The sequence below is a fragment of the Etheostoma cragini genome, chromosome 22 (genome assembly GCF_013103735.1).
Source record: "Etheostoma cragini isolate CJK2018 chromosome 22, CSU_Ecrag_1.0, whole genome shotgun sequence".
Taxonomy (NCBI): Eukaryota; Metazoa; Chordata; class Actinopteri; order Perciformes; family Percidae; genus Etheostoma; species Etheostoma cragini.
In genome coordinates, this window is record NC_048428.1 from 5,910,068 (window position 1) to 5,931,619 (window position 21,552).

A 21,552-nucleotide genomic window follows, 5' to 3' on the forward strand; every position below is an offset into this window, starting at 1 on the left:
CCCCCCCCCCCCCCCCCCCTGGTGATTTCACAACGCCATACCTGTCTGTGGTTAACTGACTCACTTGTGTTGTTCATAATGTGTCTGGGCTTATAAACACCCGCCCAACTCCACATCTGATTACATTGAAATTTTACTCAACCTCAGCCAATCGTCAGCATTTATGCATGTCTCATAGACTGCCCACTAACCAACGAAGAAAAAAAGTATTTGCCTTTTGGCTTAAAGATCAAGTTAGTCTGATGAAAAAAAAGCAGCTTCAATTACAGTAACGTGCCGTATTTTTGGGGGAATTATTAAGATGGGAAGAGTAATCAATTGGATTACTCATTACTGAAAAAAAATATTTCATAACGCCGTTATTCCCATCACTTCGTATAAATAATACATGAATTGAATTTTCATCAATCTGGCACAGTTTAATAAACAATTAAAGTTGATACAATATGTACAAAGGGGTCCCTGCTCCATCTCTCTTTCACCTAAGGGGGCCATGGTCTAAAAGCATAGTAGTCCCCTGCTTTAGGATAGGAAATTGTTTGAATAGAAAGTGTAAATTAAATTTCTTCTTTCCAATATTCCCTAAATCAAACTGTTAAGAATAAGAAATCTCTCAACATATATCTAATTCTTATTTTTCATTCACTATATTCAAGCTTGATATTGTTTTGTCATTACATTGCAGCCATGAGGCTTTCCTGTCTGCTGCAGCTGATCTGCTTAGCTGCTTGTAGTGCATCCACATCAAGAGATTGGGCTCATCATGGCGCTCCCATGTTTGCCGACCTCACAGTACGTGAGATGAAAGCTGTTCGGGCCTACATGCATGGTATTGAAGAGCTGGAGCTTACTGATGCTCGTAGCAAGACTCTGATGAAAAACAGCATCCTCCTGATAGAACTCCATCTGCCCAGAAAGCATGAAGCCCTGAGAGCTCTGGACCGTGGACAGGCCAAACCCCCTCGTCAAGCACGTGTGATCATCCAGTTTGGGAACCAAACCAAGCCCAACATCACTGAGTACATTGTCAGTCCTCTGCCGACCCCAAAGACCCACAAAGTTAAGAATTTCAAGTTGGATAGGCCTGTCCGCTTTGAGTCAAGACCTATTTCGGCAGTAGAGTATGTGTATATCGAGGACTTACTCGAGAAGATTGCGATTAAAGCTCACAAGCTCCTGTTTGAGACCACGGGAGGGTTTTCCTACACTAACTGCTCTGACCGCTGCCTGACGTTCTCAGACATAGCTCCCCGTGGGCTGGAGTCAGGTGAAAGGAGAAGCTGGATCATGTTGCAGAAGTTTGTTGAGGGGTATTTCCTCCACCCAATCGGGTTCGAAGTTCTGATCAACCACCAGGATCTGGATCCAGAAAAGTGGACTGTCCAGAAGGTCTGGTATAACAGCATGTACTTTGACAGTATCGAGGAACTGATAGAAAAGTATGAATCAGGAGATGTGGAGAAGATCAAACTGCCCGATCATGACGACAAGGACCTCTACTCCACCTACATCCCCCGGGGCCACAGCAACACTCGCACTGACATCCATGGTCCAAAGCTTGTAGAGCCTCAGGGACATCGCTATGAAATTGATCGCAACTTTGTTGAATATGCCGGATGGTCTTTCGCCTACCGAGTTCGCTCATCCGCTGGGCTTCAAGTCTTTGATGTTCGTTTTAATGGAGAAAGGATTGCCTATGAGGTCAGCCTCCAAGAAGCAATTGCCTTTTATTCCGGTGATACGCCCGCTGCAATGCAAACAAAGTACATCGATGCTGGTTGGGCAATGGGCACCTTAACCTACGAGCTGGCGCCCGGAATCGACTGTCCAGAAATTGCCACCTTTGTGGACCTTTACCACTACTATGACACCGACAAACCTGTGCGCCACAAAAATGCACTCTGTATTTTTGAGATGACCACTGCTATGCCTTTGAGAAGGCATTTTAACTCTGACTTCAAGGGGGGATACAACTTCTATGGAGGGCTGGATAACACGGTGCTGGTGTTGCGGACAACCTCAACGGTTTACAACTATGATTACATCTGGGACTTCCTCTTCTACCAGAATGGGGTGATGGAGGTAAAGGTCAGCGCTACAGGATACATCCATGCCACTTTCTTTACACCTAACGGACTTCACTATGGTACCAAGGTGTACAACTATGTGCTGGGTAACCTGCACACACACCTCATCCATTATAAAGTGGACCTGGATCTTTCTGGTGAGTATTATGTTACTATTGTGAAGCATGATCTCTTTATTGACCTATGACTTAAAAAAAAGCTAAATTCAAGAGTTCAATTCAAGAGAATAGATATTCAAGATCAGTGGAAAACCCAGTATCCTATGAATTATAGAAATATTGAATGATATTGAACGATTTATGTCCCAGACCAGACCTGTCATTTGCTTTTTATTTCTTGTAACAAAAACGCATCCTGAACCAAGTGTTTAAGTATCCAGAGTAATAGTAGGGTTTGGAAACCATCACACAATATTTCTGTATAGAATACAATGGGCTACAAGTATGCCCCCAGTGTGGTCTTCAAAGTCACTTACTATTCCATTTATGATTGTGTAGAATGAGTTTTTTAAGCTGAGGGCTGTGACTGAGGTCAAAAAAGTGCAGGTACAAATTTGGCTTAAAGACTTTTATTGCTGCCAGCCCTGATAAAAAAGTTTTTGCGGACTTTACCCAGTCATAAACAGACAAAGACGTGGCTTTCGAGCCTGTAAGACTGAGTGATTGACGCTATCTGAGATAAAGGCTGTCTGCCATACATAGTTCTATTACTTATTCCTAGGAATGGAGACTTCGGATGCAAATGTAAATGTACTTTATATTGTCTCAAATTATACCCTGACATCTAAACTCACTTGACAACTCTTTGCCTTTATGACACAGGGCGAGAGAACAGCTTTGAGACAATTGATCTGAAATATGTCAACTTCACCAATCCCTGGAGTCCAGAGCACTTCATCGTCCAGTCCAAACTCCACAGAAAAGAGTACAAGACCGAGCGATCGGCTGCTTTCCGCTATGGCAAAAAGTTCCCCCGTTATGTGCACTTTTACAATCCCAATGAGAAAAATAAATGGGGACACCAGAAGGGATATCGGATTCAGTTGAACTCACATGCCGACAGTGTCCTTCCAAGAGGCTGGAGAGAGGAAAATGGCATCAGTTGGGCAAGGTAATAAAAAGGGTTATCCCTTTGTAGCTGGAAAACATGAGGGGTAAAACATTTAAACCCAATGTGCCATGTTTTTATTGGTGCCACCGTTTCAGATGGCTTGTCCAACATCTTATGCGGACATATTTCCCCCAAATTCAGTCATACTCGGTATGTTTAGACACTTGGGATATCCGGTAAGTTTCCGGTTCCGTCCATTTGAGCATTTCTGGATTTGGAGGGAGTTAGAAATCAGGTCAAAGAAGAGTTAGAGAGAGTCAACAGAGGTGCAGCAACATTTAGTTGAATTTTGTCATTTGTTACCTGATAGTAGAGCATCACCGCTGGGCTATCAAAGTAAATTGTTTGAAATACATCAACATTACGAGGGTTACTGCTACAAACCAAACACTTTATTGATGAGCTCTTCAGTGAATTACGGTAATTTATCACTATCAACAGAGCCAAGTTAGATACTAACAACCATCGGACTGTAGTTTCTCTACTGTTTGAAGAGGAATAGGATTATAATGTGAGTGGGACATGATGATTAACTCACTGCCTGTTGCCATGGCTTGAGTCGTCTCCCCTGTTGAGGTAAGACCATTACCTGTTGCTAGACACTCAGTCAGTGGGCTTTGGAGATTAATGCTATCTGTTAGTAGCTACAGTTTAGCACACAGCTGCTGTGGGTTCAGATGTTTTTGACCGTGTAATCAGATCAGCCATGTGCATGGTAAGGGATGTCAGATCCTTTCCTCTCCATCTTTGTTTTGCGTCAGAGACTGTTCCATCTCTCTGATTGTTTCCTGCTTCTTGTTAGAATGATGTGGTACCCCTCACTGCTCAGATATCAAGAGATTTAAATGCATTATTGTACTACTTGTGGCAGCAGTGGCTACTTCTCAGCAAAAGTTATGGTGTCGTTTGAAATTGCCTTAGTTGCCTGAGGAAAATTGCGGGTGTTCCTAACACCAAGGGGGAGATTACTATGCTAAATGGTAGCATAAACTGACAAACTGAACTGTCTCTCCGCAGGTATCCTCTGGCTGTGACCCGTCACAAAGATAGTGAAGCCACCAGCAGCAGCATATACACCCAGTGTGACCCGTGGGAACCTGTTGTGTCCTTTGAGGACTACATCCGCAACAATGAAGACATAGTCAACCAGGTACAGTAGTACATTAATATTAGACACATCTACATCCCCTGTTTATGTCTACGTCACACATCTCCACAAAACAAAGACAAGTCAATAGGGACAGTAGTTTCTGTCCTCAATGCTCATGACGATTGATTTCAATGTTCTTGAAATGAAAGCAAACCTATTTTCAAAAACGTCCTTTAACTCATTTCAATTGGTGTAATAACAATATAATATCTGACATTTCTGTATTATAATGCCTAAATTAGGCCTATATTATATATTTAGTTTCTAAAAGCCCACATTTGGTTGTATCTGGCACATTTTAATGCCATTAATATATTTACAGATTTTAATTATTGCATATTTTTATGAGTTTGCCTCGATGATTGTTAATGTGATGAATTATTGTAAAGGGAAATTAGGCTTCTGGTGTGTTTTAGCCCACACAGTTTGTATAAAGCTATCCATATTTCAAGCCATGCCTATTCCTGACTGAACCTTTGTAGTACAAATCATTATACCTAATTTATTAGCATCCTCTGCATCCCTACTTCCAACATCTAATTATCTCAAGTGTTCAGTTTTACTATTGTTTCTAACTGACTCGCAATAAAAATTATAACTGGGGTTAGGTACCCCAGTGACTGTAAAGTGTGACTGTATTTCCCAGTACCGGGACGTAACAGTCTGCAGGCAGCTGACGTTGTCTAAAAACAACACAGAGATGGTGCGTTCACTGGAAACTCTCCAGCCTGGTGGTGCATTTTAAGTTATTGTAAAATACCCTTTTCCCATCTGGTGCTTGTTTTTGTAAAGTAAAATATATTATTTTATGTAGATAGAAAACAAAGATTCCAAAAACAACAATAAAAATCCGGCCCCTAACAAGTTGACTGAACAACAGTGTTCCGTATAAACTGTATTTCAGAAAAACAATTCCATGTAACTTACAGTGAGTGTTTTATTATTAATACAACCTACAATGTTAAGAAAAGTCAGTTAAAATTTTGGATTTTCATTTTATTGAAACGTCCCTCAATAAGCAGCCGGGGAGCCAGTTTACTGTAGTTTTTATTACTGACCTGAACACAGGCTACTGTGGGCCATAACCAACGCCAAAACTAAGAAACAAATAAGTCAACTAACGTTATCTGACATTACTAGCCACTCCCTAGCTCCGTCTGCCCCCTTAGCTCCCAGCCAACTGCTGGTGTATAATCTCCCTCGGCTCATTCTCATAGGAAGATGACTTGTGGAGAGGGTTCACAGCATCTAAACTCACATGTTTGCTTCACGGACAGGCAGAAATCTCAGCGTTTGACTTAACATCTCTAATCCAGCCCAAATGACTGAGTATAAACAGTTAAACATGAACCTAGAGAATCAACACACTCCGTTAGAATATGAACCGTGCCCTCTTGTGCTCCGTGGGGATCCGCTATACACTCTTCTATTTATTTAATTTTTACGTTCAAACACAAGAGCTGAGAATATAATTGATCGTGTGAATCACGCTCATAATTCTGCAGCAGCGGCACGCACAGAGCCAATGGACGTTTTACGTTTTAAAGTCTGGTGTCTTCTATGAGGGTTTTGATTGAAAGACCCCCTAGTCTCAGAAATGACATGGAGTACATTTAAAGCCATGATTTTTTTCTTCAAACACTAATGCCATCTAACACTAAATTACTTCAAAATCTGTGAGCATAACTCATCGTCATTAATGTTATTAGATGATACAATAGCATCTTATGATCACCAACCCGGTAACAGTTCACCGTTTTGTTAAATTTGGTTTTCAGATTTGGGGGGTTAGTGATGAGTCAAGCTAAATGCCCCCTTTTGTACTGGTGCATGAGTCACAATCCACTAATGGACAGCATCCTTTGTGATGTTTCAAATGGATTCCTCAAACTGTGGTTTACATTGCGGGGGTGGGGGTATTGTGGAGGTTACGTGGTTTATGTTTGCTCTTCCTAAAAGAATCTGTTCATCAGTTTTGGTGACTCACCGTGATGGTAACTCACGAATGCTGACATTTTCTTCTGTTTGCACTCTTAAGCAGATAAAGCCCACCTGTAATGTGTCGTATTCTACGACTTTGTTTTTTTATTTGCTCTCCTTTGTGCAGGACCTGGTAGCCTGGGTGACAGTGGGCTTCCTGCATGTGCCTCATTCAGAAGACATCCCCAACACGGCAACACCCGGCAACGCAGTGGGCTTCTTCCTCCGGCCCTTCAACTTCTTCAATGAAGACCCTTCGGTGTCTTCCAAAAGCACCATCATTGTCCGGCCGGGACCGGACGGCAAGCCCAAGGTCCAGAGATGGACCCCTGAGGTCGTAGGTCACGGTGTGACAGATAAGCCGTTCTTTTATAATGGCACTCTTACAGGTGTCTAGAGCTGTTTTCTTGTGTTTTTCCCAAAAATATTTGGGCTCTAATACAATTTTTGCAAGGATCTCAGAGTATATAACAATCAATTTATAATTTATAAGGTCAGATTTATTCTTAATAATGTCTCACGATTTGACAGCCTTATGCGATTTTTTTTTGCAATGTTTAAATTTCTGAAAGAAACGGAATCCATGTATTAAGAAAACAATAAAGAACTAGATTATTTTAAAAAAGAGTTGATTTTGTGTTTTGTGTTTATGAGCCTGTTGCGGCTGGCTATATGTCTTTTTTTTAAATTTAGCTGCAGACTCTACATATTGCACATTGCATAAATCTAATGCATTAGTTATGCATTTCTCCTTGTATCGCTCCCATCTTTCCTGCTGTGTCGAATGAAGGAAAAACATTGATTTATAACCCAAATCATTTATAAGCAAAGTTAATGTTAATGTTAAAGTTCCTGTACCACCATCCCAGAATCAAACTACACATGTAACCTGGCAGGGGAAAGGGGAGCATGGGGGCCTCGAGAGCTCCTCTAATCCCATGTTGGGTCTCCATGGCTGAGGTTTAGCAGCAGCAGGCATCCAGGATGCAGGATGCTCTGGATCCGCCCTGCTCGTTGTAAACTGCTTCCCTCGCTATGCTCGTCTTGTCCCCATGGTGGGACTTTTTTTTTCCTCCTGGAAAGACAACAGGCCTTACAGAGCAAACAGCCTGATTCCGGATCCTTCCCCGCAAACAGTCCAGGATACCACCTGGCTGCCCCATCGCCCCTGGAAACCTGACTTAACATACAACGTTACACAACGTACAGAAAATCAATAACAGCTCATGTTACTGTTCCTTTATGTACGCATTCCTAACATAGCAGTGTCACCTAACAGTTCCCAACCAAAAGATTTAATAAAGTACCAAATAAATCAAATTGGCCTGATCATATTGTATGTTTTTGATTTATTACATTTCTGTATTAAACAATGTTTAATAGATGTTTATGTTAGCCAGCAAACTAAATATAGCGGCCAAAAAGAAGGTTGTTTGAAGGGTAAACGAGTGTTTTTTGGACTGGGGAAAGGGGAATCCCGCCAACAACTGTTCCCCCGATCTAAAACCCTTTTAATAAGTGTGTGCCGAAGTTTTACAGTGTGTATGCTAAAAGAGTGATAGTATGAGAGCAATGCACGCATGAGTGAATGGACAGCGCTAGTAGAGAAGACCAAAAAAAACAATGGGAATTGGGTAACAAGCATTCCAATAGCTATTCCCATGGCAATGATGGGCTTGACGTCACAACAGACAAACTACAGGAACACAGTTTATTCAGTCTAAAGTGACATGTAGTTACACAGCTACGTGTACAAAAACATCCAAATAATAATGTTAGATTTCATTTCACTCAGGCCTTAAATCCATCTCTGGGTTCTGTACAATTTTAATCTGTCATATCAAACAAGACAGCCCATAATGTCTCTACATGTTCAGCAACAGAGTGGATCACAACTTATAATATCATAATAATTTAGGGTCTGGACTTAAAAGGACATTTCTGAAGATATCTGCCAAAGAACACAAACAATAGACAAACAATGCTTTGATATTTCCACATGAAATATTTCTGTCTTAGCATGTAGAGGATGAGAAAAGGTATTTTTGGGCCTGAAAAGAGCCTGGACGCTTAAATGGTGCTTTGTTGCCATCTAGCTGTTCCTTGGGTAACTGTTGGGTCATCCATTGACGCTAGACACATGCCATGAATGTGCTTTAAAGATTTGCATTATATTTCTTAAGATTTTTCAGTTTCTTTAAACTAGTGTGCAACAATGTTTTAACAGTGATGCTCATACTTTTGTTCTTTTTTTTCTTCCTGGTTGTATTTTCATTTCATATTTTACACTAACACCACATATCAGACACACTCACAGACACACAGACTTATCACGGCACGCATCAATTTAACCATTGTGTTGTCGGAAACGGTTGCGCACTATAGCTTTTCAAATCAACACTTTTGCTGACACTTTTTGTTGATATTTTTTAAAACTTTTATTACTTTTTTCAACACTTTTGTTACTTTTTGACGTTTTCAACACTACGTAACACCAACTTATTGACTTTATTTCTACAGTTCTTTTTGGAATTCATGGCCAATAAACCTCATTTATAGGAAATTATGCCTAATGTTTGAGTTAGAATAGCAGAAATTATGAATTATTAGACTAAAATTAAAGGAATGGATGTTGATGGATAAACACAGACTGGAAGATGTCAACTTTTACTCAATACTATTTCAAAACCACTTCAATTTGTCTCTCCAAATGCTATAAAATTGAATAAGACAACCCAAAAGGAATGAAAGTAGAGATTTGTAATTGCCAATGAGCATTGTGTGGAATCAACCATGTTATTCTGGGTAGTTAAAAAGAACATTGATATAGGAAAACTGGTCAACTTGACCTGAGGACAACATGAGGGTTAAAATGAGGAGAGAGTGCGTTAAATGTGTACGCTCCTGATGGATGGAACTTCAGGATTCTCTCATCTTAGAGCAACTCATTTCCATTGTTCCAACATGTGTTACATAGTGTTACAACTGGCTCGCAGGCCACTGCAAAAGAGGGAGATGCACAATGTAAGAATGATAAAGTGACACTTACTAAATAATACTGCAAACCACAGAAAGATGAGGTGTGATGGTCAGTATCAGTGATGAATGAAGGTGTATGGGTGTTGTGGAGAATGTGGGGTGCATGTTGTCAGTAGTTGCCAAAGGGAAGAAAACATGTTGGCGCGTAGTCAGGAGAATGCGGCCGCCTGGTCTTGGGGTAGGCGGGGTTAAATAGTCTGGGAGGACCTGGGAGGACCGGTCAGGTGATCAGAGTCATCTCATTATCGCCTCGCTACACCTGCAAATTAACAAGACAAACCACAGTACACATCGGACAGGCCCAGGGCCGGCACACATAGGGACTGCGCTGGTTTTAAATGAGTTTTTTTTTACATATGACAAGCATGCATGTAAACAAGACATACTAGGAACACACATTAGGAGATGCTCTGGCAGTTTCACTTCTAACCCATGAAGACTCATGTCCTCTCCTCCTATCTCCAAACATTCCTTCCTCCGTCTCAAAAGGAGAGAACCTGAGTAACCTGCAGCAATAAGTACATACCTTCATGGTCAAGTGTACTGCAGTAAGTATAAAATACAATTCGAAAATACAATTAAGTTGAGAAAAAAAATAAAAATGAATAAACAAAGAAAAGAGGTAACTAGAGTTCTGACATCTTCTGTGTCACTGGTAACCATTTTTGATCAAACCTGTCTGACTTGAGCTGTGACCTCGCTGTGATTTCCCCCATGATGAACACCTTTTTTACCCTTTCTCTTCATCCCGATATACTGGGAGGTTGTGGCTTCAACCAAGAGGCCGTGATTGTTTTCTTTGCTATTAAAAGCAGAATTCTCATTAAGGAAGTCAAGTTCCCATCTATAACATTATCTGGGACTATACCCAATATGTTAAGTGCTGGATCTAACTTAAAGTCAATACCCAAACATATGCTATTTCCTTTTGAATATTCTTCCAATAATCTAAAATCTTAGGGCAATCCTAAAATATATATGTAAAGTCCCCTACCAAACATCTCTCCAAGGTATTGCTGTATTTTGATGTAATAGATGGGGTGTTAAATGTAAAGACCTTTTTGAGATCCTTTTTTTATTTCTTTTTTATTTGTGCTGTAATCAGGGCGTCATTGGAAAAGAGAGCTTGCTCTCAACAGCCCTCCCTGAATAAATGAAGGACATGAATGGACACTATACCAATGGTACACAAGAAGGGGGGGGGGGGGAGGCTCTGAAAACAGTTGGATGAAGTCTTTGGAGAGGCTTTTTCGAGTCTGACAAATTACTAATTTGTGATGTTATCAGGGTTAAATCAACTTGGGCTTGAGACTACAAATGTATTAGGGAAGGTTGGTGTTTCATACAGGGGTATTGACTACAAATGGTTAACCAAACAGAATGAATAAACGAAATCAGTTAAAACACGCAATTGTTTTTACTTCACATTGGTATTGCACATTGATATAATTAGGTTTTCTCTGCAGCAGTAGTTGTTTTTGAGACCAGCAGTGAGCTTCAGTCTACTTGTATCTCCTCTCATCTTGTTCATGCAAACATTTGATTTTCCATCTTTTCTAGTGGAGCCTTGCCACATTTTATTATTTTATTCTGTAAAAACTGGGAAAAACACCAGTGCATGAATGATAATCAAATATGTGCCGAAGAGCTGCTGCATCATCATCTCAGGCATCTGCACATAGCATCATATCACCAGGAATCATACAATCTGAGAATGCTTTCAGACACCAGATATAATACAGATCAGTAACAATCACAGAAAACTCTTCCTATGATTTAGCTCATATCTGCCTACATTATTTTTAAAATGTCTTTATCCAAAAAGAGTTGCAAAAAGGGAGGTCATGTTATAATCAGGGTTTTCTTATAGTTGCAGTTATACAGTACATAATAATGATACTAAGTATAATATATAATACTGTATGGATCAAGAGTGCAGGACTCCTTGTTCACACTTCTTCCAGTTGAGTGCATCCTGTTTAACAGCTAATTAGTTGATGTGGTCACACACAGCCTGTGAAGATTATGACTTGTGAGCATTACACTCTTCAAAACACTTTAGCATGCAGACTTCAAAGCACCCTTCTGTCCTTCCCAGCGTTACTTATCTTTCCCCTTCTATTTCCAGTTGTGTGACTTAGCTTTAATCATCCATCTGTTATCATCAATAGATGATTAGTCCCATTCATTTAAGCCTGAGTGTGAATCCCACAGTGTTACTTGAATATGAAAATGTCACATATGTTTGATTGATCGGATGTTTCAATACATCCTGTTTGAGATCCTCTAAGTCCCAGCTATGAATGTGATGTAATAATGACTCAGAAATACACCGGCGTATTTCCAGTGGTGCATAAAAGAAATGGGTGACAGTAAACACATTTGTACAGAGGGAACGTATTACTGGACCAGATGTCCAACAGCTGAGGTAAGCTTAACCCTCATGTTGTCCTCAGGTCAAATTGACCCATTTCCTATATCAATGTTCTTTTTAATTACCCAAAATAACACGACTGATTCCACACAATGCTCTTTGGAGTGATTTTGATGGGTAATTTTGGGGTGTCTTTTTCAATTTTATAGCATTTGTGGTTTTGAAATAGTATTGAGTAAAAGCTGACATATTCCCATCTGTTCAACATCCATTCATTTAATGTTAGTCTACTTAATTCCTAATTTCTGCTTTTCTAATTCAAACATTAGATTAATTTCTTATAAATGAGGTTTATTGACAATAAATTCCTAATATAAATGTATTACTAAAGTTAACAAGCTAGTGTTACGTGACAAACATTGATAAAAAGCATCAAAAGTGTCAAAAAAAGGGCGTTATGTAAGAAAAAGTTAGAAACATTGACAAAGAGTGAACAAAGTTGTGGATTTTCAATTTTGATGGGAAGATAACACAAGGGGTAAACTTGTATTTCTTGCCTTTCAACTCACTGTCATCATATTACTTCATTTATGTAAGACTCTGTAATTTATTAGGCTGGTAGCCCAGATTCAAGAACGGACATGGAAGAAAGGTTGGAAATAGAAATAGGTTTATTGAACACAAAGGTAGTGACGCTGCTTTGAAACCCTCTGAGGCTTAGAGCGGGTAGACAGGGGGGAGGCAGGTCCAAAAAACAACAATTTGGCTTACGCAGGCAGACTGGGCTTCCAGGACACAAAGCTTAAAGCAGGAGATACAAGAAGCAGACTACCCAACAAAAACCACTTAGGCTGGCCGTGGTGAGTGCTACCACTGTGTGCGATCAGATGATCAGGCAGAGATTGGTTGGAAAGCCGGGGTTTAAGACAGAAGCAGTGATTGCTGAATATGTGTCAGGTGTGTAGGAAGCCACAGGTGTCCTGATGAGGCGGGAGAGAGAACCAGGAGCACCCACTCAGCACAGGACAGAGAGAGGGAAACAGACAGACTGGGGAGGCAGCAAGCCAAACCATGACAGTAATTATTAAAAAGGGAGCCCAATTTAGACAATGTTGTCCCCTTTCTATATTTCCTGACAACCGGCCTGCAGGGAACATTGCACAACTGTGCAATAGTCACAGTTTGGACACTGTAACCAGTGGCCAGGATTTCATGTCAATTCCTTCACTCAAAGCTATAGAGCGTAGTTTCTGTCTCCCCCATGAGGAATTCTAAGTAATGACAACAACACTGTTCTAAAATAGTTGCGCACTATAGCTTTACCTGTATTCATTTATCAAGCAGGAGTCCACATATAATATAAACTGACAAATATGTTTATTGTAAGACTGCCCCTCATCAAGAAAGTATGTGTGCAAGTGCATGTTTGTGCATGTGTGTGTGTGTGAGTGCGTGCGTATGTCTCTAGAGGGGTGCATGGTTGTGTGTTTCCCCCATGGTATGCCAACCATTCCCATTCCTCTTTGTCCACTTCTCAAAATAGCCCCCCCCCAACAGCAGCTGAGACAAAACTAATGACAGACAGGCCGCGCAAAACAAAAAGAGAGATAGAAGAGGAGTAGAGAAAACACATACCCAGTGAGGATCTTATCTGGTCTCATATCTGCCACCAGAGCTTGAAGTGATGGTTGGAAGTAATTTCACCCTAGGAACCTTTGCACCATGACCTTGAGCCATTTTTTAGTTTTGTGTTATTTTTAAAGTGTAAATTATGGAAATGAAATCTAACTTTTTGTGACATAGCATACAAATGTCTAATCTGTTAGTTGATGCCTTTTGGAGATTTTTTTTCATCTTTTCTTGGCTTCTTTATGCACATTAATACAAATCTTTACCTGGGGTGCCCAAACATTCGAGCCCCACTGTATACACCAAATCAACAGTAGGCCTAGCTGCTAGTTAGCGCTATCAGCCAAATGGCTTAGTGCAGGTACTCATGGTGCTAATGGAACCTAGAAGGTCAGTCAATCAACATTTATTTATATAGCACTTTACAGCAACCAACAGGTGTCCACAGTGCTTTACGTCAACCAAGAATAAACAAACACAACACTCAATACTAGACAAGAAGAAAAAAAAAACACACAAAGCATAGAAAACAGTAAAACAGATAAAGTTGCCTAAAATCATCAGAAGAAGAGGAAGTTGTTGCACCACCACTGCATATTAAAAGCCATTCTAAATAAATAAGTTTAAAGTTTTGATTTAAAATGAACCACAGCCGTTATAGTGCGAATGTCAGGGGGCAGCTTGCCCTACTATTTGTACCTCGACCTTGGGACTTTTAAAGTCGGTAGATCTGAAGACCGCAACAGCCGATTTTGCCCACCCAAAGTTAAATTACAGCACAAATAATGCCCGGAATGATACCTAACGTCTGCAGTACTACAAATGGGTTCTGTACTCATAAAACAAGGCATTAGAAAGTTTGTAAGTACACCCGAACAAGAACAGAGGCTAACAAGTTTGAGGCTAACATTAAACGCAACGATGAGTGGCTCAATTCCCAACCTATTCAAGCCTGAATACACAGACGAGGAGCTACAACCAGTGGAGGAGAGTTGGAGAGCTAGCTAGCTAGCTGCAGAGAGTAGAAGCCATCAGGCAAGTGCTATTTTAATTAACTCTTGGTGTACTTACAAACTTTCTAATTTCTTTAGATGGTTTTTGAGTACAGAACCTATTTGTACTACCGTAGAAGTTTGGTAACATTCCGGGCATTGTCAATGGGGTAATTTACGTGATACACTCTAGGTTACATTATACACTAGGTTTATTTTTTTTTAAATTTTCCTGGGGGGACATACCCCCAGACCCCCCTAGGGAGGGCCTCATCCCCCCACATCTAACAAACCCCACTGTAAACCCTGAAGGATAATAATGGTGAAAGAGCCAAAGAAATTGCTTTGTACGCGGCAAAATGTGGGTTGGCCTCACCAAATCTCACTCCAAGGTTTGGGGAAGAGTTGGCAGCTCTGCTTTCACCAGTCGGCTGTAGCCTGATCATGGTAAGTCACATATAATGAACTCCACTGTTATTGTTAGGTAAATGTGCTAATTGGAATAATATGTTAGTATGCATGTAGTATATCCACATGGGAGGTCTTACACTGATATTTGGTGTCCTTTGTTTTAGCTTAAATGAAAAAGCTCACCACGTTGTGCTAGCTTGCTAGTCTGGTTAGCCTAGCTTGATAACAACAACAGTAAACTGGATATTTTCCGTTTTCATTTTTGCAACCGGAGCTCTTTATGGTGACGAATGTGATTGTGAAGCACTGTTGTGCTATTTAACAGGTGCAGTCCCCTACTTTTTTGATTTTATACTGGAATTTTGTTAATATCTTGTGTAATGCTGTTGACCAGTCTGCTGTAGCCTGCTTCATACAACCAAGCTCTTTATGGTGACAAATGTGATGTGAATGTGAAGCACTGTTCTGCTATTTACCAGAATAAACGGCTGTGATAGCCAACGAGGAGCGACGGTTTTGTCTGTAACACGACACAACGCAAGAGAGAGAGTACACACCCGCTACACAAGGACCTCCAGCGTGTCCACACCAGAGAGAAGCCACATAGGTGTGAACAATGTGGGAAGAGTTTCCGTTCCTTAAGTGATTGAGACACATATTCCCATTGGAGTGAAGCCTTACCGCTGTGAACAATGTGGGAAGAGTACCAGTTGCAAACATCACTGCGAGGGACACTGTGTCCCACTGGAGAGAAGCCATTCCAGTGTGACCACCAATTTACTGAGTCTAATGAACCACACTGTGGTTCTCAGTGCAAAATACTTTTAGCTTGGTCAAAATCCTTGAAGGTACATTGTTGTGTTGATGTCGATAAAAACAGTTTTGACCGAGTATAGGAGTGAATAAAATGTGTTTTCCAGCTCAGGGAATATTAGCAGAGTCCTCCGCTCCCATGCTAGATTAGATTCAGAGTCACAGGAAAATGATGTATGCATGTCTGCAGGTAACAGGCTGCATGTCTCAGCATGGTTGTATAATCGATATTCATTACATTATTTTATCAGTAAACAACTATTTATTAAGATGTTTATTACTTGAGTGGGCTGTTCATAATAACTTTTATGTGACTGTAAAGTGGTTTTGACAGACTTTCATAACTTCATAACGTTTGTATAACTACAAAAGCTCCCTAAAAAAACGCTCTCAAAAAAGCAGCATACGTAAATGGTTCATGGTTCCTACGCAGCTGTGATCTGGTACAATAAAGCCCTGGGTGATTAGCAAAAAGAGAAAGTTTGAGTCATTATTGTCACAGCTAACTGCAGATCCGCCCCTTTCTCCTCCTACATAAAACCCCAACTCAGCTCCACCTTTTTTAAAGTGGAAAAAGTGGGAAAGATGAACTTCAACTTAAATGCCCACTACCTTGCCAAGGACTTTGATATAAGGAGCGCATATTAAGTGTTTGAATATGTGATTAAAACCCACTTTACGCTTGCTACGTAAAGAAAACCTAAATAATGTTAAAAAAAAAAAAAAAAACTGTATTCAATCAGCAGGTTTGGTTCAGGATCAATAACTTATTAATTGTTAATAATAAGAGTAAATTATATCCATTGAGTGCATCCAGAGAAATGTTTTTGATCACTGATAAATCAATTCTACTTACACTCTTTTTTTTCAGCATCATGCCAGTTTTGTCGTCTGCTAGGCGACTTAAAAGGATTTCGCTGTGTGGCTGTCACTGAATGCAGACTCACCCATCTCTGATTTACCTTGAAAGGCAGTTACTGTCACACACTATGTGTACGTACAGTATGTAAGTCCAGATGTAAAGAGTACTCAAATTCTCTGCGTCTCCCTGGACACACACACACACACACACACACATACACTGTGTCCCTTATGAATAGTGCAGCCCGTGGGATCTTGTTGCAAACAGCGTGCCATCTGCAAACTGTTTGAGAAAAACAAGTCCTCTCAACGTCTCCATCCTCGTCCGTAATCACTACCTCTCAGCTTCAGTATGTCATGCCCCGTGGGCTGGATGTTCAGCCAATCTACCTTTGATTCACCATCATAGCTGTTACACACATTATGTTCTGTGGCACACATTCAGAGTTGTGGTTTTGCAGGCTTTAAAGCTATAGTGCACAACTATTGTATATGGATGGACACCCGTTACATTCAAGCCATTGCCAAATGAGTTGTGCTCCACACGACTCTCTCTGTATTTCTCAGTATGGCTGGGTTTAAACAACGGTGTAGTCCGGTGACGTTCGAACACAGCAGCTTGAGTGACGCGTTTTACGTCACTGCAGAGAAACGGCTTTGGAGACAAAAAGGACATAAGAATGACAAGATGATTACCTCTTCTGAAGGGTCCATCGTGTTTTTTCAACCCTCCATTTTTGCAACTGTGGAGGAGTGGTGGGGGTGCGATCTTTGTGTTGTTATCATTGCTCACAGGAGCAACAGAAACTATGCACTATAGCTTTAACACAAAGCAAACGCATTAATGAACCCTACATGCATACTACTGAGCATTAACATGTGTTTCATGGAGCAGAAGATAAGAAGACTAAATGCCTGTAAGTATTGTAATAGTGCAAAAAGTCACACTTTAGAGGCATGTTATCAATAGCTTTTATTGGAATGTAAATGTACATCCAAGCTTAACTGCAGGAATCTGTAAGGGGAACGGGTTCAATCTATCCGCATGGCGATGAAAAGCCAGAATGAAAACAAGCCAAACTGAATTAGGAGTAACGAGGCTATTTTTTAAAATGTAGGGAGTAGAAAGTACAGATTATTGTGTGAAAATACAATTAGTAGAAGTAAAAAGTCTGCTGTAAAATAATTACTCCAGTAAAGTAGAGATAACCAAAATTTCTCCTTAAGTTAGTTAACGAAGTATTTGTACTTTGTGACTTGACACTTCTGTTAACCAATTAGAGCCGAGGAGTCCCTAACGCAGTTTCAATGAGAACTACGATCAAACTGTGAAACTAGGCAGCGCTGATCAATCTTCGACCAAGATTCTGTCACTGCGTGGTCTATTTCTCAGCCCCGAATGTTTCTTGATTCATATTTGATTAGTACTGCCAAGCGCTGACAGTTTGACCACAGTTCACAAGCTGACACTCCGTTAAAAACTTGGCTCTGATTGGTTGTTTTTTTATTTCTAATTAGGTGCACCAGGGGGAGGAGAATGGGATTTTTTTCACCGATTATCTGATCTATTTTTGTTGGCTCACTTTTATTCACAACATGCTAACCGGCAACATAGGATTCCATTCACTAGGCTAAGCTAATTAGCCGTGGCGCTGCTGGAACAGTACTAAAACAATGCATGCACTGGGACAAAAATACGTAGGTCATCCTGTCTACAGCTAGGGGAGACTGTGAGAAGCCCTATTTCAAGAAACGATGCCATATTCCTTTAAATGCTTTAAACACATATTTATTAAATGAGAAACTTTTAACACAATACCCAGTAACAGATAATAGTTTATAATGTTGTGGGGGGGGGATATTAAGTCAGACTTAGTGGTTAGTCAAACCCAAGCAGAGAGACAGACACAGAGCTGTAGCCAAGCCAAAGTAGCACAATTTCTATTTAATTCACTTTACCGGTTATCAGGCAAATAAAACGCTGATATACTGTAGATAATCTGCAAACTGCCAAAAAAACGACCCAATAATGGGCCAGGGCCCACATCTGGTCTAGCCCTAGTATGAAGCCTTTGCGTCTTGGGTACGGAGGTGCTCTACCAACCACATATAGGTGTGGCAGCTGGAGTTCTGCTCCTCACAGCGTCTCTGTACACTCTTACATCATGTTCCCCTCTGAGATTTGTTCAGACTACAGTGTTCTGATGACCCACCACTGTCTGTTGTGACGGGGGGAGCACAATGACACAGCAGTGGGAGACCCTTTTCATAATGAAAGCTCCTTTCATGCTATAGCGCTGACCTACACACACTCCAGGCACACATCATTGGACACAGCTCCATAGGCTGGGGGACAGACCCCCAAAAGGGACTGAGGTTTGGAGATACCTCTACTGGAGGTAGAACAAAGCACAACAATGTTTTTCATATTCTCTTAGAACTCCCACATTTTAAATTGATTGTTTTATAAAAACGTTTTAATGAAAGGGGGTTAAACTAACAGATATTGTGACACACCCTATGTATAAAAGAAGTGATCAAACACAATGTGAATATCTTGATACATACAGTAAATAAAAGTCTCTAAATACATATGCATATCTATCTATCTATATATAATTTTGAGATGGGAATACTGTAGTATTACTGTAGCATTGATACTTTTACTTTCACCGCTGTATTAACATTAGCTTATTGGCTTTCCTTGTTTTTCTCTCTTGCTTTCTCTCTATTTGAGAGCAGATTCAGCTTAAAGATTTTTTTTACAATTAGAAAAACTAGAATTATACAAATAATAATATAAACTCTGTATTATACAAATACAGAGTTGTTATCACTAGAAAGGCAATTTACAGATGATTACAATAAATAGGATAACACTCAACTGTGTCATCTCTTAATTTGGTTTGGTTTTGATATTGATAACCAAAAGCTAGGTAAAGAGGGCTAAATGTGTCTCGCTCAAGCACCCTGACAACAGTTCCACTCTGTTCAGTGTCCTCCCAGAGGACAGTCTCTGTGACAACAGACCAGGATGAGAGGAGATCTTTATTTCTAATGATCCAAGACTCATCACGCAAAACCCAGTCAGACCTACTCTTTTTTGTCAGAATGAATACAAGATTACTGTTCTTTTCAGAGCTGATTTACTTAAGCAAACGTACAACAATATTATCTTCTTTAGAAAAAAGTAAGAAATTAAAGAAATAATAATGTCACAAAGAAGATAACGTAACCATGAATGTGAAAACAATGCCCTGCTGCTGTACAGAATACTACAGAAGCCCATTTCTGCCAAGAACAGACGTTATTATATTTGGAACGTAAAACATTAAAATTCTCATCAAAGGTCAAGGTTGTGAAATAACTAGTCAACATCTCGAAATAGATAGCAGGATTATGAGATTATAATATTATTAATTGGCTAATATAACCATATGACAAGCATGGGACTGGTAATTAGCCTGATAAGGTTGAGGTGTTTTGATATAACGTTAGGTGTTAATGTTGTTACCATGGAGTCTAATTACTTGTTATACAAAATTCAACTTAAACTTTTATAATGTCACTGAAGTTATTGGGATTACTCTTTAACGTTTTGCAGCCAAAGTACAAACACAAAATTTTAATACTGAAGGTTCCATTTTCTCTATGCTAACATAATATTAGCAATGCTTTAATAAGCACCATGTTATCAAACAATTCACCTTTGAAATTGGCTTTGGATCATGGGACTAAATTGTGAAACAACACTAGAGACATTAATCTAACATGGGCCCACATAACTTATGATAGTTAAAACTTTTCCCCCTTGACACATTCATACTCTATAGAAATCATAAATAAAGAAATACATTGACGACAACAGGCCAAGTCTTTAATGTGCTGTAAGAAATCAGTTTAATGTCACAGTGCTTTTAAAGAGCACTGACCACTAGCATCCACAACACAGAAATGTACATTGACAGAATAAACATGTTTCTTTTTTGTAATTTTTATTTTTTACAGATTTGGATCTCTGTTATCTCTTTTTTAGAAGACAAAGATGAGGATGGCACAAAGATGAAGGCTGACATTTGCCATCCTGATCACTTGCAGCTGTGGTTGTGATGTAAAGGCAATCTGTTTTCACCCAGCTTAAAAAAAAAAAAAAGTAATCAGCATTTAATTTTGTCTGCATGTCACCCTGACCTGGGGTGATGAGTTTAGCTGTGGATAAATAAAACAACATGGACACGGAGGATTACAAGTTCTTGTCAGCCTTGCGTTTAAGTCTCACACCCTGAGTGTTACACATCTATCGTTCATCCAGTCAGATTAAAAAAGGCAAGGATATCTACACAGAGAACATTTCATTATACACATAAAAACGGCAAAGACCCTTGTTTGTTATGACATTTGTACATACAATTTTTTGTAGTAGAGCACTTTACGTTGACTCTCCTCATTTTTATCAGGGGCTGACTTGAATTGACTTTACCCGCGCAGCCACCCCACCACTCCACCCATACTTACCCTCCTTGTCCCTTCAAGCAATTGCTGAGTGGTCTCCTGGAGTTCAACCCCAATATTCTCTCCCATGGAATTTTGGATAGCTGAAAAGTAATGTGCAACCTGAGATGCTAATTGACAGGGTATATACTGAGATGCTAATTGACAGGGTATATACAGTAGACCAGGGGTCTTCAACGTTTTTTTTAAGCCAAGGACCCTTAACTAAAAGAGAGACGGAGCTGGGAACCTCTACTACGTATATTGTACAAAATTAAGTTGCATATTAAACTGGGCCTACAATAAAGTGTAGGGTGGCCTAAAGCCTTTATACGTACCTTTTTACAGTGCAACCAAGCTAAAAAAACTAAGCTATGAAAATAATACTTGTTGACATGTTAATGTTTTAATATTATACCTACATGTGACTCAGTGAATCCTCAGGAGTAACTGTCTCTGTAGATGGCAACCTTAGTGACTATACCTTGCCTATGGGCCAGTAAGACTACCATCACTTTAAGACCTTTTAAATTTAGAAAAACATAAATTAAATAATTATAACAAAATACTACTAATAATAAAATGCTATTAAGCGGGCCCCCCTGCAGTAACTCT

The 21,552-nt window shown here is 39.9% G+C and overlaps 1 protein-coding gene and 1 long non-coding RNA gene across 2 annotated transcripts in view; one reads left to right on the forward strand and one right to left on the reverse strand.

The window, feature by feature from the left end:
* The window catches only part of aoc1 (amine oxidase copper containing 1), a 9,729-nt gene extending 2,612 nt beyond the window's left edge, over positions 1-7,117 (forward strand). Inside the window, exons 2-5 of the mRNA XM_034861907.1 lie at positions 686-2,224; positions 2,909-3,197; positions 4,215-4,347; positions 6,455-7,117. Of these exons, the coding sequence (XP_034717798.1) occupies positions 688-2,224; positions 2,909-3,197; positions 4,215-4,347; positions 6,455-6,724 (2,229 nt within the window). The 5' untranslated portion in view covers positions 686-687 and the 3' untranslated portion in view covers positions 6,725-7,117. The remainder of the gene's footprint in view (positions 1-685; positions 2,225-2,908; positions 3,198-4,214; positions 4,348-6,454) is intronic.
* The window catches only part of LOC117937743, a 23,318-nt gene extending 2,040 nt beyond the window's left edge, over positions 1-21,278 (reverse strand). Inside the window, exons 1-4 of the long non-coding RNA XR_004655227.1 lie at positions 21,123-21,278; positions 17,100-17,101; positions 4,516-4,524; positions 3,856-3,862 (exon numbers count right to left, since the gene is read on the reverse strand). This is a non-coding gene — a long non-coding RNA (uncharacterized LOC117937743). The remainder of the gene's footprint in view (positions 1-3,855; positions 3,863-4,515; positions 4,525-17,099; positions 17,102-21,122) is intronic.
* Between the last annotated feature and the right edge of the window lie 274 nt (positions 21,279-21,552).